Source organism: Rhizopus delemar, genomic scaffold (assembly GCF_000149305.1).
Source record: "Rhizopus delemar RA 99-880 supercont3.1 genomic scaffold, whole genome shotgun sequence".
In the NCBI taxonomy this organism is placed as follows: Eukaryota; Fungi; Mucoromycota; class Mucoromycetes; order Mucorales; family Rhizopodaceae; genus Rhizopus; species Rhizopus delemar.
Genome location: NW_027137827.1, coordinates 1,647,434 through 1,673,215, shown reverse-complemented (window position 1 = coordinate 1,673,215; position 25,782 = coordinate 1,647,434). Strand labels below are relative to the sequence as shown.

Genomic DNA, 25,782 nt, shown 5'->3' with positions numbered 1-25,782 from the left:
TTATAAACTTTTATTGTTATTACCAAGTTGTAACGACAGCATCCTCTCAGTATAAAATCTAATAAATAAAACCTTGCCTTTTCTTTTTATTTAATTGTTCCTGCTCCAGTACATTTGTTGTCAATACAGGCATCATGATAGGAATACTAGAGTAAGTTTCTAAAAAGCGAAAGCATTATATGTTATTCTTATCGCTAAACGGTACATGTCATAAGCACAAATAGCAGCTCAATTAGATCTGTTTGAATTTTACCCAACAGCAAAGCAAGCAAACAAAAACGCCTATTTGACAATTTCAAAGATGTTTGACCTACCGATTAGCGTAAAAACGTTTTTGGCTTAATACAAATATAGAATGTTTAGGATCTTCAACAAAATAGAATTGTACGTTACCTTTGCTCATGATAAGTTGATCATTTTACTTTACTAGACATAGAAATTAAGCTTTGATGAATATCATGCCCTTTTCCGAAAGCCTTTATGCTAAACAAGGAAAGTAGCGTAGAGATACCTATAGATTTTGAGAGAAAGAATAAAAAAGCTTCTTCCTTTTGTCGAGTTTATGAAAAGTGCTTTGGTAAGTGAAATGCTTCACTATGCTTACTTCAAAGATCAATAGCGGATTAGAAGAAAATTCTGTTTGTATAGAATTCTCTCAAAAATATTGTTATGTAAGTAGTGAAGTTACAGAAGCGTAGCAAACAAGCTATTATTTCAAGTAGACATAGTAATAAAAACTGCAGGATTTCATCCGACTCAGTCAAGTCAACCGTATTACGATTGAGCAAAAAAAAAAAAAAAAAAAAAAAAAAAACACTCGTAGTGTGTGCAAGATAATGGCCTTGAAAGTGTGCTGAGTTCGCTATAATTAAGATAATACATTGTTCACATCTTTTTCTTTTTTAGATGTTACAATATTGATGCATCTATGGTTTCCCATTCCTTGCTTGATAACTCAAATATTAAATTTTATGTAGAAAATTGAAGTTAAATCAAAAGTGCTTTTAATCTCTGAAAAAAGGGTACTTTATTGAATTCCATGCTACAAAAAAATGAAACATTTATGTTCCTCTTTATTTATGCTGTCCTCAAGATGAGGTGGACACCACTATCCGTCCAAACGGGTTTGCTCAATTCGCCAACTTGAAGAGCAAAGGTAGCTTCCTCAAAAGGCTTTTGCATTTGACCGCGTTCAAAGTATCCCAAATCACCTCCACGCTTAGCACTTGTGCAGTCTGAGTAATTTGTAGCCAATGCAGACAAAGTTTCTTGACCAGACTCGATTTTGTGTTGGAAATCCGTCAATATCTTTAAAGCTTCTTCTTTTGATCTGGTAATATGCTCCTGTATCAGAATTAGTATCCAGAAAATGCAAAGAATGGCAATCTTTTCTTTACTTCTCTCCAAGAGCTTGGCCTTCTAGATTCTCTACTTTTGATCAATAAATGACTAGCTCGTACTCGTTCGAGTTCTCCCTTTAAAACAGGTGCATCCCATCGGGATTCATTTGTAACAGTGTTGTAATAGTAATCTTTATTATATGTGCGAGAGTGACGTACTATCCAATTCTCTGGTAAATCCTAAAGTCAAAAGTTTAGAAAACGAATAAATATTTGCTGTGTGAATGTATACGCGTAAAAGGGAGTTTTCCCCTCTTTCACTTCCTTTTTATGCCCTCCTTTTTTTCTTGTTATTATATTTACCATGATTTACTATAACATTAAATACAAATAAAGAAGAAAAAACCATTTAGTCATCATTAACAATCCTTTCTAATTTATAATACCGTTAAACTTACAGCTGTTTATTTTATTTTTTTAAGGAAATGCGAGGGAAAAATACCGTACTTTTTTTTTTTTTTTTTTTTATCAACGGTTGTAGCAATACATTAATTGCACTCCAACTTCAAACGAAATTTGACCAATAAAAGCCACAGGTCAAATATGGCTAGATTTTATCCTATTCATCTACTTGCTTTTACAAAAATATCTAAGGGCAAAATCAATTACAGTTAAACACATTGTAGCAGGAATGCCTACTTTAGTTAAACTACAATACAGTTTATATACAATTGTATGCTTGAAAATAAAGGAGCTTTTCTAAACACATTTGAAAGAACAATTCAAGCATCTATTGCATCAATGTTTCTTTTTCTTTTTTCTTTTACATCACCAATTTGCCACATAATTGCAGACAAGAAAGCACGTTTGACGGTAACAGCCAAATATGGTATATATTTTCATTGGGAGGAAAAGTAATCAAGAATGTTGATGGCTTTCATTATGCCTTATAAGCACTTTGGAAACAAAATACGACTACACGATGGAGGCATATCATCTGAATAATTTTTCTATTTATTCGAACCAATCATATCCTACAATACCTTCTAGCCAAAAAAAAAAGCATCAAGGTGGCCAAACTATGTTTTCATAATAAAGCCTCTGGTCAAGAAGATAAAAAGCCTATCAAAGCAGTATTTATCAATTTAAGTTTGAATATAATCATTGCCCAAGCTGGTAATATCATAAAACGCTGAGAGCAAATTGGGTTTCAGCGTACAATGCCTCATACATACAGATAGCACAGATGACTATATACCAGCAACTATGATGCCGACAGAGAAAAGATAACTCGATAGTTTCATACGTTGCGTCGGTTACCCATTTATCTAATCTATTTTGAAGAGGAAAGAGTACGTGAATTTTGATCACTCAACTTGAAATTCATTTGCAAGATCGTGACTCTTGACAGATGTGTACAACTCCAGGACATATCCATAGTCTATGAGACTGACGGATACATTGAAAATTGTAACCGGAAAAACTACAAAAGTAGTGAGGACTGATAAACTTTTATTTTATCACGTAGCAACAAAGCTATTTTTAGACATCTATTTTATTCAGGTGCCGCAAGGCGTGCATCATTACAGGTCGCAAACAGGATACAGTCAGTTTGATTATTTGTGTTTTATAATCTGTGCAAAATTTGAAGACGACAACGAAGCCTGAGGCAGAGAACAGAGCGGAAAGAAGCCTATGAGTTAACCTCGTGATGAACGACTATTGGTTTCTTTGTAAATCTTGAGGATTTACCTAGTGGCTCTTGCTGCTACTTCCTGAGACGAAAAATGATAAGCTTCAAAGATAAATTTCCAGTGAAGTTGTCATAGAGAAAAAGAGAAAGAAAGAAAGAGAGAGGGCAAATCGTAAGCTATAATATCCATGTAGGTCACAAAGAGCGAACGAACAACTTCAATGCTAAAGGAAGAAGGACGTTGAATGAGAGTATAAACCAATTTGGCAGGATCAATGAAAAAGCTAGACACAATTATTTGCCAGCTTTCATATTTGAAGGGATGAGAACAGACAGTGTAGAATTGGAATTAACTGGTGAAGACGTTCCTTACATGGCATTTTGTAATGATAGAATCTCCAAGGTAGCGTGTGAGCTCTGTGAGAGATAGATGTCTTCCAATAGCGGCCCCAGTCAGAAGAAGCTGCATGAGGATATGGCTCTGGTAACGTATATGAGTAAGATAGTTGAGATTCGCAAAACCATTTTGTATTCAAAGAAGCCATAGTTGTTCCATCACTTAAAAATGGATCCAAGATATTGTCAAAGTCTGTTTTAATAAGCGCAGAAAGTGGCAGTACTGATAGGATCATGTGTATTGATTTGTGTGGACATTTGAACTGATGAAAGAAAATGTTTTCTTATACGCGACATAGTCGAGGCTGTTCAAAATAATTCTTGTTCCTGGAGTGAAAAAGATCCGAAGGTGTGAGGGATCTATATCGAAACTTACCACAAGCCATGCAAAATTCATATATATTCTTGACAAGGGTTCCAGGTCAGTAAGAAGGCTTGAAATTCTGATTTGGCATGAGCAGAGAAGAGCAGACTTAGATTAATGGTAGTTCATTGACCATACGAATATCCAAATCTTGTCGATCAATTTTATCCATTGTTTTGTACAAAGCATAATGCTTTAAGAATCGTATTTGCACTTCGTTTTTATTTTATTTTATTTTTTTGGAGGTTAGGCTTTTTTATTTTTTTTATCTAAGCGAGCTTCAACCAAAGTTATGCGACACTTATCGTGCTTGCCAACAATGAAAGAACAAATAAGCATACTCCAAGCTCAATTTCTCATTCGACCTTTTACGTTATCTAAAGACGCTCTCTTGACAAAACTTATGCTACACATATAAAACGACAGACGCCAACAGTAGTGCAAACTGTCCAAGCCTTCGCTTTGGACAAGCATATCTCCTCCAGCGGAAGGACTTAGTATCAAGGCTTTCAAAACCATCAAAAAACAATTTCTATGACAAGATCTGGATTATCAAAAACAACATAAAAATCCAAAGCTGCCTTCTTGCTATCGACCAACAGTCTCAGTTGATCCAATCTTTTGGTTACCAATGATCCGAAAAGAACGTAGCCAATACATAAGATGATGGTGCCTTTAATGGCTGCTTGGCGGCAAGCCCAGACCCTGTTTCCTCCATCCGAATCAGATGCTGACAAAAACACACTCAATTCAATGTCTCAATATGCACAACCGGCTACAAGTGCCTGGTACTATTGACGATCCTTTGTCGTTTCTTTTAAATCTCTCACCAACAAAAATTCTTCGTTCAAGTTATGCATTTAACCTTGCATCCTTTGTTGGCCAACCGCACACTATTTCCAGAAATTGAAGTCGTCGTGACTTATCACAATTACATATAAATTTTACAAAACTTTACAAAATGCGACTTTAATTTCTGGAAATAGTGTATGTTCAATCCTATTTGAACTGGATCATGTTTATCACTATATAGACACTTGTACCAGATCTCCGCATAGTCAGCTTCTTCTAATTTGGCTCTTAAAGCATTAAGGAAGTCACCATGCTTTAAATACTATTCTATTGATCTTTTTTTACCCTTGATCCCGAAGGGATTTTTTTAGCCTCACTTTACTTTACTTTGTATTGAACTAGTCCAGGCGAACAGTTATTATAAACACCCCACGCTCAAATGGACTTTATAAATAAATCATCTTTAAAAAAATTACTTTGCGGGCAGATAGATTTTCTAGCCTGCATTGTTAAAGAATTGGCCCAAGAGTCAAGCATCTGTCCAAAAACAAATAAAAATGGTTTACCCAGTTTTTGAAATCCTCCACTGAAGCCTTTCTAGCCAGTTCAAAAACTCTGTTACTGAGGTTGGCATCTGCAGCAAGACAGTCTCTCTTAAAGCCTCCCTTAACTTTCGTCCAGAATAATTCAATGAGGCTCAAGAATGGTAAGATAATATCACTTTCTGCGATCTACATGAATATTATAGCTTACGATTTGCCCTCTCTCCTTCTTTCTTTCTCTTTTTCTCTATGACAACTTCACTGGAAATTTATCTTTGAAGCTTATCATTTTTCGTCTCAGGAAGTAGCAGCAAGAGCCACTAGGTAAATCCTCAAGATTTACAAAGAAACCAATAGTCGTTCATCACGAGGTTAACTCATAGGCTTCTTTCCGCTCTGTTCTCTGCCTCAGGCTTCGTTGTCGTCTTCAAATTTTGCACAGATTATAAAACACAAATAATCAAACTGACTGTATCCTGTTTGCGACCTGTAATGATGCACGCCTTGCGGCACCTGAATAAAATCCTAAAAAAATAAAGCATTATGATTCTGAGTTTAAAAGACGGATCAAAGCGTCTTGTTTATTTTTCTTGCTTTCTGTTTGTTTTTTCACGTCTTTACTAAAAAATGGGCTCAACTGGTTATAAAGGAGGGGATTTAGGACCTTTAGGTATAATTACAAAAAGCTAAAGTAGCAACAAATAATATTTTTGCATTTCAAAAAAAAGGCAATCTATCCCAACTGGCAAATAACCGACCCACCAACTCGGCACACTGTATACATACTATATCACAAGAAGATAATAATTCTGTGCTATCCTTGGCCACGAGCCAACAATACGTGTTTAGTGGAAGTCAAAGTTCAATGATACATGTAATTCGCCTGTAGATTGAAAAGGAAAGAATTACTTATATGACAACTCTAGGTGTGGTGTCTTCTCACTTTTAGTCTCAAAACGGTTTTAAAAGGACATACAGGAAGTGTACTAGGACTGACACTATCAGCTGACGAGAAGTACTTGTTTAGTTGCTCAGGTGATGGGACGATTCGGGTTTGGAATACAGAAACATTGACATGCACGTACATTATTCAGTCTTGTCGTGATGTGGGTGATATCTTTTCAGTTGCTTACTGTGATCAAAATAATCTTTTATTCTTTGGGAGTCAAAACACGAGTATTCAAGTAAATTATGAAAAAAAAAATTTTATTTGCTTTTTGTCTAGAAATGATTTTTTTTTTAGTGGTATGACTTTACTGATCCTCAAATGCACGACCATGCCTTAGATATACCCACTATTTCTTCATCGTTTAGAAAAGAAAGTACAATCCATTTTTTTGATCAGAATGAGCATCCTAGAGAGGAAGACAGGGATGTAACTAGGTGCGTAATTAGAGAAAGAAACGTTTGTAGCAATGCACATGATGGATATGTCTATTGTTTATTGCATACGAGAAGCATTCCTAATATCGAAAGTGAAGTATTAATCAGTGGCTCTGGTGATGGAGATATCAAAGTAAAAAAAAAAAGTTTTTAGTTTTTAAGACATAATAACTCATATCTATAAGATATGGTCTATTCAAGGAAGCTCCATCCAGCACGTACATACTTTAAGAGGAAGCTCAGATAAAGGAGTACTATGCCTTGCTCTATCTGAGGATGGCTATTTGTTTTGTGGTGTACAAGGTGGCGATGTTCAGGTACCACATTTACACATAAAGAGATGTTTATACTCATGTCTATGGAATAGATTTGGGACCTGGAAACGGTAACTCTTTTTTGCATCTATTCAGTCTATCTTTTCTATTGTTATTTACTAACACAACACTAGCATCAAATGATTAGATCCGTCATGGCACATACTGTAATTGAAAATCGTAATAAAGAAATAATATTAAAATGAAGTGTTCTAGGATGATGTGTTGGATGTAGCCATTAAAGGGAATGGATTTGTAAGTGCATCCGCTGATGGATCAATCAAGTTGTGGAATGAAGGGTTTCAATTAAAAGAGCATTTAACAGACCATCAAGGCATTGTATTATCGTTAACAACGCGTGGGAATTATCTTATTTCAGGGTGTAGCGATCACTGCATCAAGTTTTGGAGCATCTCCTCTAGTAAAAATGTTTCTGCCGACACATTTAGAAAATCAAGCCAGGGCACACTTCAAGAGACGGCCTCATCTGATGACACCATGTTGTTCGTCTTGAAAGAATGGATAGCCATCCAGACCATCAGTGGTACTCCTGACTATGTGGAAGAATGTAGAAGGGGGGCTCGCTTTCTCAAAAATGTCCTTCGGCAGTTGGGTGCTGTCAGTCGAATGATACCTGGTGCTGCGGGTCGTAATCCTTTGGTGTACGGTAGATTCAGTGGTAAGAACAGCGGCCAACATCGGATTCCTACTGTTTTAATTTATGGTCATTACGATGTCGTCGCTGTCGAACACGAAAAAGATTTGTGGGGCAGTGATCCTTTCCAATTAACGGGCAAGAATGGATACTTATATGGAAGGGGTACGAGTGATAATAAGGCAAGTGGAGCCGGTTAGTAGAGTATACGTACGCTAATTTGTAATCAACAGGGGCCGATCCTTGCTTGTATATTTGCTGTGAGTGAGCTATTGAAAGAAGGCCAGTTGGATGTCAATGTGGTGTTTTTGATTGAGGGCGAAGAAGAAAGTGGAAGCGTAGGGTTTTATGAGGCAGTCGAACAGCAAAAGGAATTATTTAAGGAGATTGATATGGTTTTGCTAAGGTAAGTCACAAGTTAGCTTGCTACAATGAAAAACATCCTTCATAATTTTGATTTTTTAAAGTAACTCATATTGGCTTGGTGAGGATGTTCCATGCATCACATACGGCCTAAGAGGTGTTGTCCATGCCACGGTGTCTATACATAATGAGCGTGCAGATTTACATTCTGGAGTTGAGGGCGGAGCAGTATCAGAACCATTAGTTGACTTGATTCATGTGCTTGGAAGATTAATAGATACCAACAAGCAAGTGCTTATACCAGGTTTTTATAAAGATGTTAGGCCAATAACAGAAGCTGAAGAAAAGCTCTATGAACCACTCGTGGAATGGATGCAATCGTCCAAAACAGCTCAATCAAGCAGTAGAACGCATCATCCGACCATGTGTCCCATCAATCGATCATCAACAACGCCGTATAAGGTAAAGGTAAACGAGGAACAGCAAGATGCTCGGAACTTAAAACAGCAATTAATGCGCAGATGGAGATATCCTACATTGACAGTTCATAAAATAGATGTGTCTGTCAATAATCCAACCATCATTCCGAGAAGTGCAAAAGCATCTGTGAGTATGCGAGTAGTACCTGATCAATCTATACATGAATTATGCTCCCGGTTCTCTGATTACATCGACGAGTTGTTTGTCGAGTGCAATTCAGACAACAAAATATGTGTTGACATTCAAAGTGTAGCAGAGTACTGGCTTGGTGATTTAAATAGTAAATATTTTAAGGCGGTAGAGGAAGCAGTTGAAGAAGAATGGAAGATGAAACCTCTTTATATTCGAGAAGGTGGTTCTATCCCTGCTGTTCGTTATTTGGAAAGGTTTTGTGACGCTCCAGCTATTCATATTCCCTTTGGACAATCTTCTGATCAAGCTCATTTGCATAACGAGCGTATTCGTTTATTAAATCTTCACGCTGGTAAACGTATTGTGAAAAAATTATTGATAGCTTTACCACAGCTATGAAAAAAAAAAAAAAAAAAAAAAAAAAAAAAAAAAAAAAAAAACCGGATTTGTTTGATATACACAAACTGTTAAAAAAAAATTGGCTAATCTCAAAAATAAATTATAGCTCATATACAATTTTTTTTATTTGATTTATCAATATCGAACTGCCCAAGCTGTGTCATAAAACTCTCCATCATATCATCTAATATAAAGAACTGGTACTTTCTTCAATCATACTAATAAGAAGTTCTTTATGTTCAGCATTTGGTATTAGTCGTCCTATATGTCTACCACTACCAGTTTTTCTTTCAATGAAATCCTTTCGCTTTTTTCAAAATCATTATTAGCCGAACGGACACTCACACCATTTAGATAAACCAACTCAAAAAGTCATTCTTTTTAAGCATCTTTCGAATGCTTGAGATATCTGAGTGGCCACATATAGATTGTGGTTGACTTGAATGCTATTCTTTAATTGATACTGTAATTGCTTACTATATGTACCTCTATTATAAAGTTTTATGAAAACAATATAATTACTCTTGATACACTGAGGCTGTCTTCATAAAGCTTGAAAGGAATACTTTGATGATAAATTGACCACATCTATAATATCAATTACCCCGCAAACTACTTTATATAAAGACATTTGTATTTATTCCATGTCTCCGGTCGATATTAATTGTGTGCTTTACTTTTATAGATTTCAATTATTTGTTTAATTTTAGTAGTTGAATTTAACATGTATCATATATTTTTTCAATAATTAAAAGGTATCAATCATAGCCTGATACCATGAGAACACATTAGGTAGTAGTTTGATAAAGTTTTGAACTTCTCTTGAAGAGGTGAGAGCAATTAATTTTAAGAGTGGTCATCGTAGGCTATGATTATTATCTCGAGCAGTCAGGCTATCAAAGCAGGTTGTTTTCTCTATTTAATATTAAACCATTTGTTATTTTAACATGCTTTTATATTTAAATCGCAACATTTAACTGTGATACAAAACTGTAAAAACCTTATTCATTTTATTACTGTTAGATCTTCATATAATCGCTTTCAGGTTTTATTTCAATGTTTGTATTTATACCATCCGCTAATTCAATAATGACTAACATTCCTGATTCGCACAAGGCCATCTATTATATTCCCAAGATATTGTGAATAGCTTCAAGTCTATATAAATAGAAATGCAAAATGTGGAATTTGGTATATTTTCTATGAGTATCTATAAGCTTACCATCTAAGCTTTAACCGATATTGAAGCTGAAGGAAAAGAGCGTTTGAAATAGGAATTGTTATCCAGATAGCAGTGGCCTTTTCTCTAATAGTTTGTATAATGGAGTTCTGTGGACTCTCACAAGGCCCTTAAATTATGGAGAAAATGTACATAATGTTAGTTTGTTCTATAAACTGAAATTGAGTACAAAATAGGATATCATAAGTGGAAGGCGATTTGTTGAATTACGACGTAGTTGTTGTACACAAGTAGGTCAAATGCTTTATTGTCCTCAAGCTCCAAAATCTAAATATCTTCTAATTTTCAGTGGTCATTATATGCGATTTTTCTACAGCGGGCTAAAGATACGATTTTACTGGGAATAATCTTTCAGTCAAAAAGATATTGACTAGTTGCAACCTGCTATTCGTAAAGTGTTTGGCGAATGAATCAATATATCATTGCACTATTGACATATGAAAAAAACATGAGAGAAACATAAAAGATCAAGTATCAAATTTGTCGATTCTACAATAAAGACTGTATAAGCACGTGCTTGCCTAGAAATGTTTTAGATGCGATGGTTATGTTGTTAGCTTTTATTCTTTTAAAAATGATTTCCAGGAGGGTTCTTTGTCTTTTGCAGTTAATACTATAGACAAAAGGCAATTATGGATTTATTCTTGGTAGAATAAGTGCCTTTGTTACCAATAACTATATTGAATCAATGATAACCAGTTAGAATCTATTATTTTGGTCGCACTAGGAATATTTGTATGGATAGAATGGTTTATGTTTTTTTTTTTATAAAATGCATTGCAGACTATCGACAAGATTCTGTACGTGTTCAATTTGGTGTAAAAAGAATGTTTTTATCCAGAAAAGAAAGAGCAAATGATATTGCTACTGATAAACCAATTTATATGGTCACTGAAAATGTAGGTAATGTAAGTTGTTTGGTTTTGTACAGGAGCATAATTAAAGTGTTCCTTCGAAAGAGTCATTTAGATATGAATCTTTTTCTGACTCAATTCTTCATTATACTTGTCAGAATAACTATCTTCCTAGTGGTTCATATCATGGTCAATTTGAATTATACAAGCACATCTTTTTTGTTTCAAGCGTAAAAATGATATCTTACACTGCTAGAAAAGTTGATTTTTCTAATAGTCTCAATGAAGAAGAAGTGACAGTTCATTTATCCGATAATAACAATCTGCAATCATAAGAATTTTATAGGAATATTGCCTTTAGATTATTAACAATTTTTTTTTCCCTTTGAAAAATACAAGAATAATTCTGCAATATTGAAGGGAGGAGTTTTTAAAGACATCCCAGAGAGCAATGTACCACATCTTTTGTCTTCATTCTGGCGACTTTATGTTTACGAAATTAGTGTACATCCTGCATTGCAAATAAAATTAGATAAACAAATGGAGGTAGCGGCAAAACAGTACTACTTTATATGAAAAATATCATAATTCAAGTTATTAAATTGGTCCAGAGACAAAGCTGGTATGAGGCTGTTTGTAAAGAACTGTTAATAAGGATCCAATGAATCATGATGATTCTATTTTGCTAATGGTTCAGGTAAAATGAAAACCAACCAGTTAAATACGATATGGGGTAAAAACGCAAATGAAAAGTGTTGTAGTAAAGCATGATTTCTCGATACAAACTCCGCTAGTTTTCTTTATCCGTAGTCTAGTGTGACTGTATCTGCGTCATATTTTCACGCCCTTTTTTTTTTTTTTTTTTTTTTTTTTTGTTGCTTGTGCTTCAAAAGATAAAACAATGACAGAAGTAGCAGTAGCCGCTGACATCCATAAAAAGGATGAAGCAGCCTCAAAAGCACTAAAAATAAGAAAAAGAAATAAAAAGAAGAGTAAAAAACAACGTTTGGCAGAAGAAGCCCAAAGAAAAGTAATGATCTGAATTTTTTATTATTGCACAGTAACCTAATTACTGTATGCTTTTAGGAAATAGAAAAGCAGCAGCAAAAGGATGAATCACTTGATGGTGTTGAAATTGAGTATGTTGTTCAACCGATTGATGTTTCAACATTAAAGAAAGTGGATGGCATGTCGAGATTAGATGAAAATACTTTGCAGCAATTTTCTGATATTTTTAAGCATTTCCAGACAGGAAAACCTGAAGATAATGAAGAGGTAAACAAGACTCTTGATTAATAAAACAAAGCCGATTTCATTTTGAATTAACATGTACAAAAAAAAAAAAATAGGAATTTCCTGTACATGATAAATCACAAAGTCAACTTGGAGATGGAAATGAAGAGAATGAAAATGAAGAGAATGAAGACTCTGATCAGCCTTTATCTAAAAAGAAGCTTAAAAAAATACAACGTTTGACAGTTGCTGAATTAAAGCAACTTGTGAAAAAGCCAGAAGTTGTAGAGGTAAATTTATAAAATTATTATTTAGCAATAAGACTTATTGTTATTAGTGGTGGGATGTAACTGCATCAGACCCTAAATTGCTCATTTCACTTAAATCATATCGCAATACAGTTCCTGTTCCTGCACACTGGAGTCAAAAGCGTAAATACCTTCAAGGAAAACGCGGTATTGAAAAACCACCATGGGAGCTTCCAGGTAACACATAGGGTTCAATCAATGACTTTTTACTCACTTTTTATTAGACTTTATAAAGGATACAGGTATTATGGAAATGCGTGAAGCAGTCAGAGAAAAGGAAAATGCAGCAGGTTTAAGAGGAAAGATGAAAGAAAAAGTGGCACCTAGGATGGGTAAACTTGACGTTGACTATCAAAAGTTGCATGATGCCTTCTTCAGATTTCAAACAAGACCCAAGTTTACAATACATGGCGAACTGTATTATGAAGGCAAAGAATTTGAAACGAAATTAAAAGAACAAAAGCCTGGCCAACTGTCTGGTGAATTAAAAGAAGCTTTGAATATGCCTCCTTTGGCACCTCCTCCATGGCTCATCAACATGCAACGTTATGGTCCTCCACCAAGTTATCCCAATCTTAAAATTCCTGGTTTGAATGCACCGATACCAGAAGGTGCTCAGTGGGGGTACCATCCTGGTGGTTGGGGTCGACCTCCTGTTGATGAATACAATCGTCCACTTTATGGTGACGTATTTGGTGTTGCTCAACCCGAGGCTGCTCCTCCTGAAATTGTAGAACCTATCGATAGACAACTTTGGGGTGAACTTGAACCTGAGGAAGAATACGAAGAAGAAGAAGAAGAGGAAGAAGAAGAGGAAGAGGAAGAGGAAGAAGAAGAAAAGGAAGAAGAACAAGTTGATGAGACTGGTGTGTCTCAAGAAATTGCTGATGGCTTGGCTACACCTTCTGGTATAGCTTCAGTTGCCTCTGGATTAGAAACACCTGCTCATATTGAACTTCGCAAGGATCGTAAGAGAGATGAGGATGAAGGACCTAAACAATTATATCAAGTCCTTCCAGAGGTTAAGAAATCAGTTAGTGGCTTTATGGGATCACAACATGGATATGATTTATCTGCAGTGAATGAGACAACCAATGTGCCTTCTAAAAGAAAAGCAGATAATGTTGAAGTGGCTATTGATCCAAGTGAATTAGAAAAAGGCTTGGATGAATCCACTCTTCGTGCGAAATATGATGCTGAAAGGAAATTAAAGATGTCTGTGGGTGCAAATGATGAAGACTTGTCTGATATGTACGCTGAACATGCTAGTAAACAAGCTAAAAAGTTGAAAACACAAAAGCGTTAAAATAAATAAAAAGTGAATTATTGAATGTTTGTGTGTTGTAGATAACCAAAAAAAAAAAAAAAAAAAAAAAATACATGTTCTACTTATCTTTCATGTGATATTATTTCATGTTGCATTTGCACTTTATTTACAAATGATTGATGAGAATTTAAAAAAAAAAAAAAAATTAGACTTTCTTGTGAGATCTCTTCTTGTTTGATCGTTTATGTCGACCAGTGGTGCTTCCCGACCGATTCCTTCTTTTGATAATGTCGGATTTTAAACTGAGTGGTCGAATGACTCCATGAAGTTTAAGGAATAAACCACATGCATTACAAAGAATCTTGCCTTCTGGACTTCGTCTCCAAAGAGGAGTTTTTGTTATTTGGCAATTATCACATTCAGTATGACTGCAAATGGTCTTCTTTAAAGAGGATGTAAACTGTCTTGATTTCTTGCTTCTTTTAAAACTTGGTTTTTCCCAATCAGAATCTTGTTCATCGTCATCCGTTTCATAAGACATATCTTGCTTTTGATCAACACAATCCAAATCATCTTCATTAAGCCTATTGACATCAGAACTTGCCAGACTGTTTAATTCTTGTTCTTTTTCATAAAAGTAAGATTCGATAGGAGAAAATGAAGGTTGATCGCTGTCTTCTTGCTTATTTTCAACCAAGAAAGGTGACAAGGCGAACAGGTTAGGTGAAGAAGGTAAGAGGATTTGAAGTGGATGAATACAAGATACTTCTTGTTGTTGATTGTTTATTGTGTTATTCAAAAGGATGTCACTGTTAGTTGATAATATTTGTGAGTAAAGTGTGTACATCAGAAAAGAAATAATCCCTCATTCACACAATTTTTTTTTCTCTCTCTTTTTATATTCTGCATCAAATGATGACCGATAACCTTGACATCGTGTGTGATACGAAAATAATAAAAAGATTTGAAACGTTATCTTTTTGTCCACACGATTGATTCATTCGTTGATATTAAAAAAAGGGATTTGTTATCAGATTCAGCCAATGGAATATTTGTATTTAATCGTCTTATTAAAGAACAGAGGCTATCGAATTAACAAGTTGAATCCTTTTTCTTTAAAAATCGAATTGAACAAGTTTTACTCATCATCCCCAAACATCCTTATTCATTTCGATAGTGAGACATTGGCCAAAAGTAACTCAACACAGACAAAGGGTTACTTTTCTGATAAAAGCAAACAGTTCATGTTTCACTTGTACGCTTGATGAATCAATTTATAAAAGGCAATAGAAATGAGCGATATTCTGTAAATAAAGTAACCATCTTCTTTCATAATTTATATAGCCCATCTCATCCTATCTTTTTCATCTGTTTGGTCTCTTTCATTACTTTCTTCTCTCCACAGGCCTATTCAGAGAGCCTGTCGAAATTGTAGATTTGATATATTTTATTATTATTTTTCACAATAGCCAATTTACCTCAAATGTGTTTATTGGGTCATAAGCAAAAATAAATAAAAAAAAAATAAAAAATAGATGAACAATTTATGTTGTAATTTATTTGTTCTAAAATAGTCGAGATATAATGCAGCAACTGTGTCTACCAAGTCTATAGTTTAAATTATAAAGTCAGTATTCCTATTTTGATTCTCTGCCATCAAATCTTACTTATCCGGGCTCGGTGGTGGTGTGGGCAAAGGATCAGGGAATACCATATTAACTTTAATAATGAAATAAATGAAAGGAAAGATAAAGCTTCATATTTATATTCAAGTCCATATGTTGCCAGTCAGTGACTCATTGTACTTGATAAAATTCCCGATTTTATTCATCATTGCCCACAAAGGGCCTATTAAGTAAATGTAACAAAAATAAAATCAAAGTGCTTCAGTTCCCAATCAAACAAGTAGTTGCTTTACTATTCCTGTATTCAGTGTTCTATTCTTACTTCAACATAAACTGGAAAAGGTGTATGAAAAGATGGAAAGATACAAGAATTATTAGACAGTTTATTAAAGTACTCTTTATTCAAACTAGGGCATTCAATCAAAATATTACATCTTTGTATAACTATGCTCAAAAGAATATTGTGTCTTTATTCTATTGTTACTCACATCTCTTTGTTGACCAACAAAAACTTAAAGGGAGTACATGAGTGCATTTATATTAGAGGCTGCATGCTATAGAACAGTGATTCATTGTCTATCGAATTGAATGCAAAAGGTTGGTTGTCTAAAGAACATTTTTATCTTCAGTTTCTATTTGTATTCAGCTAATTGAAGATCTATTTTAGTATTTGTATTATAAATATTCAACCTTTCTCTTTAAAAAAAGGTATATCAGCCAATTGAAGTAATTATCATCACACTCTATTCACTGTTCAATAAATCCATGTAAACCCCCTTTAGACTTTATAAATAAAATAAATAACCGTGTATTTCCTTTGCTGCTGTTATTACTTTTTGATGAAATAATGTACTTTCCCAAACAATCTAATCAATCGGTTAACTCAGCCATGCAGTCATCACAGACGCCCAGAGCCTCCCATTGAATTAAAAACAGGCCTTGATTACAAGTGGTAACCAGGAATCAAACATTGTTCATCCATGCTACTTTTGAATGGGACATCCGTGACAATAAACAAAGCAAAATTATTTTAAAGTGAGAGAACTGATCGTTCCTGAGACAGTGTCTTTCTGAACATGATTCGTAGATCTGTACAACCCCCTTTTATTCATCGTGAAACAATATCCGTCGCAAATCTCAGTTGCAACCACCAAGGAAAGCAGTTGGCCCATTGAAAGCCATCATTGACCACATTCCCAAAAAATAGAGTTACCTTTGAACATGCGTTTGGAACCTGAGGCTCCGTTCTTGGCTTGAGAATCCTATGTGAGTTACACACTAGCACCTATGTGGGTACGAGTGATGCCATTCCATGTCTCTCAAGATGAAAACGGATTCTCTCCCTTTTCCCATCGCCTTTCTTGCTTTTCATCAAAATATGAAAGGTTTCTATGATACGAGCATAGTGGTCAAGGACATTTGGTTTGAACTAGAGTAAAGAAGATTTGTTTCTTATATGAGACATTAGACGGCCCTCGAAATATCCAACTTGACTGACAGGCCAGCATAGCACTTTTTTTTCTTTTGGTCACTAGAACAAGCTGCTTGATATTTGCAAGTAGCTTGGAGGCAACTAGTAACAACACATGAGTAAAAATCGAGTAGATGATTGATACAAAGATAAGAGCAAACTTGTGTTCATAAGCAGTACTTGAATTTGTTCCCATGCTTTGCTTCTTTCGATAGTACAATGGCGACGTTGTTTAAAAGAAATTCTTGGCGTAAGTGATAAATTCAAGTGTATAAAGTGTGATCGTACCTGATTCTATTTCGAAAATTTAGACGTGAAGTGAATACATCATTTTTAGTATGATTTTTAAATGACGAACCTTTTATTCTAAAAAAGGAAACCATCTTGGCCCTTACATAACCATGAAATTTATGCGAACATCTTGACGTCAATGATCTCTACTTTTAAATTTTCTCTTTTTATTCTTTTTACTCTGTACTTTTCATTGTAAATCATGTCGTATTACTTTAATACATCTGATCAATTACTTACACTTTCAGGCGCTTCCTTGGCTTTGCTTATCCTCGCCATGACGCCTATCTGTATCGGATCCTTCATTTCACTAAGGATGATGCAAAAGCCAACAGCAAGAAAGAGGAGAAGGATTCGATTTGAAAATGGCTTTGAAGACGAAACTGAAGAAAGAACACATGTGATATCCACTCGACACGCGCTTTTCTTTCCTGTCATTGGATTTGTTGCTATATTCTATACTTATTTGGCATTAAAAACCATTCGTCCGGAATATATCAATGAAGCTATCACCATAGCAACATCCATCGTATCCACCGCTTTATTCTCCAATACCATTTTACTAATTGCTAAAAATAATATACCTCGAAAGTGGCTGGATAAGATTGGTGATTATAAATTTTGCTTTAGTAGACAAGGAAGAGGTAAATTTATTGCATTGTCTAAACACATTCACTAAACTAAAAGAAAAAGATGTATGCCAGGTCCATATGACCATAGTTCATTTACTCATCTTGGCTGTTTCCATCGCATTGACTGTAGCTTATATCATGACAGAACACTGGATCCTTGGTGACCTATTTGCCACTTGCCTGATAACTAACATTGTTGGATTTATTACTGTTGATTCCTTCTGGGCTGGGCTTATCTTGATGTGTGGTGTGCTTTTGCATGACTTCATGTGGATATCTGGCTCAGAAACCATCATCAACATCTCCGAAAGCTTTTCTGGTGCTCCAACAAACATTGTATGGCCAAGAAACATAGAAACATTTGTTCTAAACAGGTTGGTACAAGAAAATCAACTGTTCACGATGCTTAGTATAATAGATATCATTATTCCAGGTAGAAAGATAAATAGGGCGTTGCTTCTTTTATAACCATTTTCATATCATAGGTATCTTCATTGCTTATTGTTTACGTTTTGATCAATGTAGAGCTTGGAAGATGGGTAACAGGGACGAGGAATTCCCAAAGCCATTCTATCAAACATCTATGGTTGCTTATGCAATGGGAACAGGCGCCTCTATCTTTGCAGCTCATCTAACCAAGAAATCCCAATCTGCATTGTTTTATATTATGCCTGCTTTACTTGCAAGTATACTGATCACGGCCATAAAAGAGAATAACTTGAAGGAGATTATTAATGTTTCTCATGTCGTGGAATCCTTGGAAAAAAAGCTTCATATGATATCCGATCCAGATCAAAGACCGGATCGCTTTGCTTCGAGATCATCCAGTGATAACCAAAGAAAGGACGGAAAAAGTAAATCGAGAAGCGTGAGTCGTAGAGGAAAACGATCAAGGAGTTCAAGTAAAGTAAAAGACGGTCAACAAAGTATGGACATAGTACCTATAGCACCTAGTGAAATTGCTGTGTTGAGTAACAACCCTATTTCAGCTGCTCCCATTGAAAAAAATACAATGAAACTAGAAGAAATCGAAAGCGATTCCAGATCTTCTGTTGGAAGAACTAGAAGATCTAGTAGAGTTAGTCAAAGGAAACGTTTAGATGATTATTTGTAAAAAGCGTTGGTTTCGTATTGAGCAAACGGTTATCAACGCAGTGTAATAATAAAGGCTTTTTTTTTTATTGATTTTTGATTGATAGCTAATTTCATAGTTTCATAAGTAAAAAATTACTGGAATTAAAAGGGGATTACTATTGTATAATAAAGAATAGAGATAAAGTACACTTGATTTTTAGCTATTGAAATAATCGTTTTACTCAAGAGAATCTGTTCTCCCTGGCAACTATTTTCTTTTTTTTTTTTTTTTTTTTTTTTTTTTTTGCTAGTATTGAATAATAAATCATTGATTGACAACATTCAAACTTGAATATAAGCTCACATATTTGATTCTTTTTACACTATATCAATCAGTTAAATCCAGCATGATAAACGAAAAAATAAACGCTAACGTTTTGTTTCATCCACTCGGTAGCAAAATGTAAGATTTAATTGTACAAAAGTTGAAATACAAGTACTCACAACTATGTTTTAAACTGTAGATCCGGTAAATCTGTTTGCTGCGTTATATCTTGAATTTTATAAAACAATTAAGCTACTGCATAAACAGTTGATACAATTTTATTTTTATTCTTTTTTTTTGTTATTTCCATGTGTTTGTCTTTTAGCCATATCTATTTATCGTTGTATACTATATCGTTTTTTTATTCGGCTTTCTCCAAATGTACTCTACATAGTCATTGGCTACTTTTGATTATGCTCCATTTTTAACTAAAGAGCCAGTATGAACTTCATCTCTGCTAGCTCTAATATTTTGAAAATGTCCCTTTCAGTTGAGCTGGATAAACTGCAGATGAAATGTATGCTGACCCTTTGTGCTTCTTTAGGCTTGTTGTGTTTAACAGTTGCGAGTTTTTCTATGATCCCATGTCTATATACACAAGCTTTGGTAGAAACAGCAAACAATCAAATTTATTATGGTTGAAAAAAAGCATTGTGTCATTATGAACAATGGGCTAATTAAATTGACAACAAGTCTGTCTACTATATAAAAACATACATGCTTTCTGTTTGTAAAGTCTAAACCAATTTATTAAGACGTATGATTAATAAAATAGAAGACACCCAATTTATATGCTATGCTGATTCATCTGATTTCAAGTAGTAAGGATTTAATTTATACGATAGCTGTAGTATAATAACTAACAAATTCTCTATAAGCCGTCGGGTTAGTGGATGTTTTTTTTGTGTTATATCCTGATTATCCGAAAAAAAAAAAAAAAAAAAAAAAAAAAAAAAAAAAAAAAAAGTGAAGATGGCTCTCTGAATTTCATTGATTACATTAATAAACAGTCTATGCACTTTGAAAACCTGAAAAAAGTTGTTAAGACGTAACATCGTTTTTGATCATTGTTCTCTGTGAATTGTTCAAACATGAACCAGCAAGAGTTATATCTTTGCTGATTCAAATATTATGAATAGCTTCTTGATTGCTCACAAAGCAGATTGTGTGAAAGCGAAAAGAGAGGCAGTCAAATGACATTTCACCTTGTTGGGTATTGAGCTGTTTACAACTTTTCATACTTTTCAAGTCACTTTCTCACTTTATGTATTCTTTGGTTGCTTTTCTTGATATATGCCCTCTCGTACTCAATGTATACTGTTCTGATCAATGTAGTACTATTTCATGCATCAACTTTCAAAGCATATAGACGTTGATGTTTAATACTTAACCCATGGTGTTGGATTATCTTAACTTGGTTCATTAACCTCAGTGTAAATCAATAATTCTACTGTAAACAATGGCTAATCGACTGGCAACATATAGTCTTGAATATAAATAGGTCCCCTTTATTTTTTTTCTATAGCCTTGTTATTCAAATGAAAAACATGACTGGTTTAAATTCACGAGCTCCATTTATGACCCCGCCACCTAGTGATAGAATGTAAGAATATATTATACGTCAATAGATAAACAAGGATTAATGATCTTCAATAGTAAGGAAACTGGATGCCTTATATGTATTATACTATGATTATTTGAAGAAGAAATAGATCTCTTTGCTGAAATAAATAAGAAAACTTTATTAATCTCAAAAATAACACAAACTGCCCAAACTTTTATTTTCTTTTAAAAACTTAATCATAACTCATCTTTTGATGATAAATCTAAGCTACAATGAGATCCAGCGAGTAGATTTATCTTCTGGTTTACTTTTAATCTTGTTAAAGCAAACCATGAAGCAACTGTAAAGCATGTTTCACCAGCTATGATAATGACTCAAATTAAAATTGTTCTTTAAGGCCGTTTCCTTTCAAGCACATTGTTCTTTTATTAATAAAATAATAATAATAAAAAAATAACGAGCCACTAACTGACAACATATCTAATTTTATATAAAAGCATTTTTTTTTTATTTTTTTAATTTTACTCTTATCAAAACATGGATAAAATAATTGAACAAATCTTGAGTGCTCCTGTCCTTCCTCCACCTGTTGGCTATGAACCGTAATATCCCAATAGATATAAATTAAGCAAAAAGTATAAACTAACCCATTTCAGTAGTAGTAAATCTTGCTGTGTTATCTCGTGAATGAAATCATTCGATATTTATATTTACCAATAAATGAATGACTATTCTAAACGTTCAAGAACAGACATGTTTATTTCTTTTTCTTTTTTTTCTTAGAAAAAAATCCACATATTCTGTTTGTCCAACCAGTTTGAGCACTTTGAACTAAATTGGATCAAGCATTCATAAATTGTATAACAACATAAAAATATGAATGTATACTTTTATTTTATATGAAGATTAAGCTCGAGTTTATTAATTTAAACATATATAGTTCATTTGGCATTCATTTCTCAAACTCCCCTTTTATTTTTAAGATACAGTGGTTGAAGGTAACCATCAATCCGCTAATAAAAAAAAAAAAAAAAAAAAAAAAAAAAACCATCACATATGATTCCCCTTTAGGTCATCATCTTGGCACTTTTCGCTTCCTTTCTAGCCATAAGATAGAATATACTTTTGTGTAGTTCGGTTGGTTTGTTTGGTACGTGACTTTTACTTTATATACCAATTTGTCAAATAGTCAGCCATCAACAATAAGGAGTCTGCGTTAGTAAAGCTTGTGAGACACCTCAAGAAACAAGTATGACATGGGCTGGCAGGGATGATTTTTTCTAAATGATTATGTGCTAATAGACTACAGCTTTGAAACACGAGTAGTATATTCATAATTCATAAATTTATATTATTAAGCATTAATATAAATGTATCCGACATAAACAATGGTAGTGCTATGCATTAAAGCATTGAAAAGTCACAATATACAAAAAAGAAGGCAATAACATCTATATCCTATTTTCGTATTATCCTTTATTAAAATGTTAACTCTATACTTTTATTCTTAAATAAAAACCAAAATCAAAAGAAAAGGGGCAAGCTGGCTTCAAACCTACTGCTCTATACTTCTTTTTTTTCATGTAATTTTACTCATGAGTAACTATACGGCTCTCACAAGGTAATTTGTCAATCAGGACTGGAACTAGCAAATTTGGCTTTTTTTAAAAGACTAGATAAACTAGGATGATTGACCTAGGCATAATTTGCAGCAATCAAAAAAGCACTAACAGTTAAATATGACATTGAAAAGAAGGTATATATGTAGAATTTGCCTATTCATCTTAGAAAAAATTACTGTAAAAAGAGAGAGAGGAAGAGGCTAGAAGAAATTGACACGTACAGCGACATATAACTTTCCAGTAGTATGGAAACTGCAAATACATAATTAAGATATATCGTCAAATGCCCAAGCAAGCATAAGTATAAAGAATCATGTTTGCGATTCTTTAAAGTATAAACTGAAGTAAAGAGTAGACTGCAAGGTAACTTTAAAAATAAAGTTGCAGTTATTACTCCGATATACTCTCCTTTTTTAGTGTGAGCACCTTTCGCAGATCTTGGTTTTTAAACTGACTTTGTAAAAAAAAAAAAAAGAAAAAAAAAAGCGTTAATAAAAGGAAATTGTTTTAAATTAAAACTTCTTTTTTTTTGTACATTTTTATTATTATAATTATTAATAGTATGGGAGCTTTGTGTTGTTGTGGATCAAATATCGATTTTGGTGATGAAGAAGGTATGCTTAAATAAAAAAAATACTGCAGTTTATTTTTACCTATTTTAAAAAAGTCCAGTTAAGACACTTTTACTTATTGCGAGTGATTGGTAAAGGAGCATTTGGGAAAGTGCGTATTGTTCAACATAAAAGCAGTCTATCAGAATATGCATTAAAATACATTAGTAAAGCAAAATGTATTGAGCTGAATGCATTTCGTAATATATTAACAGAGAGGACTATATTGGAATTAATCGATCACCCCTTGATTGTCAATTTACGGTATGCCTTTCATGATGATGAAAACATTTTTATGGTGCTGGATCTTATGCTTGGAGGTGATCTTCGATTTCACTTGAATTCGCTTGGAACATTTAATGAACTTCAAGTCAGATTTTATGTTGCAGAATTAATTCTTTCCTTGAGTCACATACATCGACAAAAAATAGTTCATCGGTAGTTACACACATGTATTTACTCACAATCACACATATTTAATATGATATTATTATTAGTGATATCAAACCAGACAATATATTGTTAGACGCTAAAGGACATGCACATCTTAGCGATTTTAATGTAGCAACACAATTAACATCTCAAAAACCTTATCGTCAGAATAGAGCGGGTAGTTTGGTTTATATGGCACCTGAAATATTACTTAATAAAAAGTACGCAGAGGATGTTGATTGGTGGAGTTTAGGAGTCATGACTTATGAACTTTTATTCGGCAAGGTTTGTTAAAGTACGCACTAGAGAACGATCTTCTTAATTTTATGTATAGAGACCCTTTGAAGGAAAGACAAATGAAGATGTTCGAAAATCAATTTTAAAAGGTTCATTGGAATTTCCTGAAGATATTCATATATCACCCGAGTGCAAACAAGTAGTTAAAGGGGTAAAGTGATATTGGTCTACATATATTTTTTTTAATTTGTTTTTTAGTTACTTACCAAGCAACCCAAAGATCGCTTAGGTCATGGTGAGCAAGGCGTGGAACTACTAAAGTCGCATTCTTGGTTTAAAGGAATAGATTGGCACCAGCTTGAATATAAAAAGGCACAGCCACCATTTATACCCAGCGTAAATAGCGGTTATTTGCTTTACGCTTTATTGTACTAACCGGCAACATAGAAAGATTCACCTAATTACGACGCTATTCATGAATTGGAAGAGTTACTGTTTACAGAAGAACCATTAAGACCACATTCTATTAAAACAAAGCCAAATAATATGGAAGAAATAGATACCAAGTTTGTACCTTATGATTATACAAACCCAAATAAAAGAACCAACCCTCAAGAAATATTAACGCAATCAACAACGGAATCAACGGCAACGACAACAAGTATCTTTAAAAAAGTAGGTGGGGCTATTCATGAAAAAATAGATCAAGCAAAATATAGTTCACAAGGCTACTATGAGCTATCTGAACAGTAAATAAATAATTATTAAATCACAGCACACAGCATTTTTTTTTACCCTTGTTTATAATTATGCTTCAAGTAACAAAACAGTTAACTTTGGCTCTTTTAAAACCTGATATTTGTGCTAACGCTGCCTTACCACCAAAAATAAAAGAAGCCATTGTTAATCAAGGTTTAGAAATTATCAAAGAAAACAATGTTCTCTGGACTGAGGAACAGGCCGGAAAGTTTTATGCAGAGCACAAGAGTAAATTTTTTTATCATCGACTATGTGGATATATGACAAGTGGTCCTTTTCAAGCCTTAATATTAACTGCCCCTAATGCAATTAAGGAATGGCGTAGTTTAATAGGCCCCACTCATCCTGTTAGGTAGATTTATGAAATGAAGAGGCAACTTGATTCTTATAGCATTATTAGAGCAAGAGTAAATCAACCAAATACATTAAGAGCATTATATGGATTAACAGACACAAGAAACTCATTTCACGGTTCAGGTAACAAAAAAAATAAGCAAAAAAGACATTTATGTTAATTATTGACAATGGTTTTTAAAAGATTCTGATGAATCTGCACGAAAAGAAATCGAATTCTTTTTTCCAGACTTCTTTAAAAAGGAGTAGCTTTATGCTTTATCAATCTAAAATAGAGAAATCATTAGAAAGAACATGCATAAACATTTAAAATATTTACGGGTAAAACCAGTTTAAATTCTGCTGGTAATTCTTCTTCATTGTACAGTCGATCTGTAAAATAAATTCTTCGTATTCTGCAATTGGCATGGATAGTAACTCGACTTGTTTCACTATAATTTGTACCAAAAGCCTTTTTCACGTAATCGCTCAAGTTAATAATCACTTGGTTCCAGCCAAGCTCCAGACGCATGGGCATAGTAGCTATGTAGGGTTTAACCCGTGTAGAAATCTATTCTCATGGTTAATTTGTGTACGTTAAATACTATTCATACTGAATTACTTGAAAATTAGAAGCTCTAATTCTTCTCTTTTCGTCTGTGTCATCTAATAATTCAACCTCAAAAGAGAAATATTTGTTTAAACTCTTAACAACCAATACAATAAATGGTAACTTTATGCCTAATGTTTTGTTCATTTGTGCTGGACAAGTGATGTATGTGTTGGATAAATTTGAAGAAGCAAGCTCAATCACTGTAGAACTGATATGATCATCAACTACTCTTTCAATATATGCATCCTCATTTTCTCCTTCTTCAGTCTTTTCTGGTAAATGACACGACCACAGTTGCAATGGTTCATTGCTTTTAAAGTATTAATAACAAGAAAATAAGCCTTTTCCATTTGTTTACCCTAAACTATATAAAATGGAAAGAAATCCAGACTAAAGTAATATTTCATGAATAAAATGTTTTTTTATAATTTCTATTTA

General features: G+C 33.8%; 9 protein-coding genes across 9 annotated transcripts; 6 read left to right on the top strand and 3 right to left on the bottom strand.

Annotated features, from left to right (window-relative positions):
• Positions 1-1,077: 1,077 nt before the first annotated feature.
• Positions 1,078-1,706, bottom strand: RO3G_00663 (peptidyl-prolyl cis-trans isomerase pin1; the record flags this gene model as incomplete). The annotated part of the gene is made up of 3 exons (XM_067655254.1): positions 1,078-1,344; positions 1,398-1,580; positions 1,704-1,706. 3 exons carry the CDS (start codon positions 1,704-1,706, stop codon positions 1,078-1,080), a joined length of 453 nt encoding a protein of 150 aa, XP_067511355.1.
• Positions 1,707-7,322: 5,616 nt separating this feature from the next.
• Positions 7,323-7,679, top strand: RO3G_00662 (uncharacterized protein; the record flags this gene model as incomplete). Its single annotated transcript, XM_067655253.1, has 1 exon — positions 7,323-7,679. One exon carries the CDS (start codon positions 7,323-7,325, stop codon positions 7,677-7,679), a length of 357 nt encoding a protein of 118 aa, XP_067511354.1.
• Positions 7,680-8,454: 775 nt separating this feature from the next.
• RO3G_00661 (uncharacterized protein) lies at positions 8,455-8,853 on the top strand (the record flags this gene model as incomplete). Its single annotated transcript, XM_067655252.1, has 1 exon — positions 8,455-8,853. One exon carries the CDS (start codon positions 8,455-8,457, stop codon positions 8,851-8,853), a length of 399 nt encoding a protein of 132 aa, XP_067511353.1.
• Positions 8,854-9,217: 364 nt separating this feature from the next.
• Positions 9,218-9,484, bottom strand: RO3G_00660 (uncharacterized protein; the record flags this gene model as incomplete). The annotated part of the gene is made up of 2 exons (XM_067655251.1): positions 9,218-9,329; positions 9,420-9,484. The coding sequence occupies 2 exons, from the start codon at positions 9,482-9,484 to the stop codon at positions 9,218-9,220; spliced, it is 177 nt and encodes a 58-aa protein (XP_067511352.1).
• Positions 9,485-10,920: 1,436 nt separating this feature from the next.
• RO3G_00659 (uncharacterized protein) lies at positions 10,921-11,282 on the top strand (the record flags this gene model as incomplete). Its single annotated transcript, XM_067655250.1, has 2 exons — positions 10,921-11,001; positions 11,106-11,282. 2 exons carry the CDS (start codon positions 10,921-10,923, stop codon positions 11,280-11,282), a joined length of 258 nt encoding a protein of 85 aa, XP_067511351.1.
• Positions 11,283-11,848: 566 nt separating this feature from the next.
• On the top strand, positions 11,849-13,794 carry RO3G_00658 (uncharacterized protein; the record flags this gene model as incomplete). The annotated part of the gene is made up of 5 exons (XM_067655249.1): positions 11,849-11,977; positions 12,034-12,222; positions 12,297-12,470; positions 12,518-12,665; positions 12,713-13,794. The coding sequence occupies 5 exons, from the start codon at positions 11,849-11,851 to the stop codon at positions 13,792-13,794; spliced, it is 1,722 nt and encodes a 573-aa protein (XP_067511350.1).
• Positions 13,795-13,960: 166 nt separating this feature from the next.
• RO3G_00657 (uncharacterized protein) lies at positions 13,961-14,602 on the bottom strand (the record flags this gene model as incomplete). The annotated part of the gene is made up of 1 exon (XM_067655248.1): positions 13,961-14,602. The coding sequence occupies one exon, from the start codon at positions 14,600-14,602 to the stop codon at positions 13,961-13,963; it is 642 nt and encodes a 213-aa protein (XP_067511349.1).
• Positions 14,603-17,344: 2,742 nt separating this feature from the next.
• On the top strand, positions 17,345-18,888 carry RO3G_00656 (uncharacterized protein; the record flags this gene model as incomplete). The annotated part of the gene is made up of 3 exons (XM_067655247.1): positions 17,345-17,786; positions 17,905-18,207; positions 18,260-18,888. 3 exons carry the CDS (start codon positions 17,345-17,347, stop codon positions 18,886-18,888), a joined length of 1,374 nt encoding a protein of 457 aa, XP_067511348.1.
• A 3,588-nt stretch (positions 18,889-22,476) lies between these two features.
• On the top strand, positions 22,477-25,062 carry RO3G_00655 (uncharacterized protein; the record flags this gene model as incomplete). Its single annotated transcript, XM_067655246.1, has 11 exons — positions 22,477-22,493; positions 22,921-22,973; positions 23,027-23,137; positions 23,186-23,408; positions 23,468-23,687; positions 23,737-23,850; positions 23,898-24,035; positions 24,087-24,388; positions 24,667-24,750; positions 24,799-24,875; positions 25,028-25,062. The coding sequence occupies 11 exons, from the start codon at positions 22,477-22,479 to the stop codon at positions 25,060-25,062; spliced, it is 1,374 nt and encodes a 457-aa protein (XP_067511347.1).
• Positions 25,063-25,782: the final 720 nt, after the last annotated feature.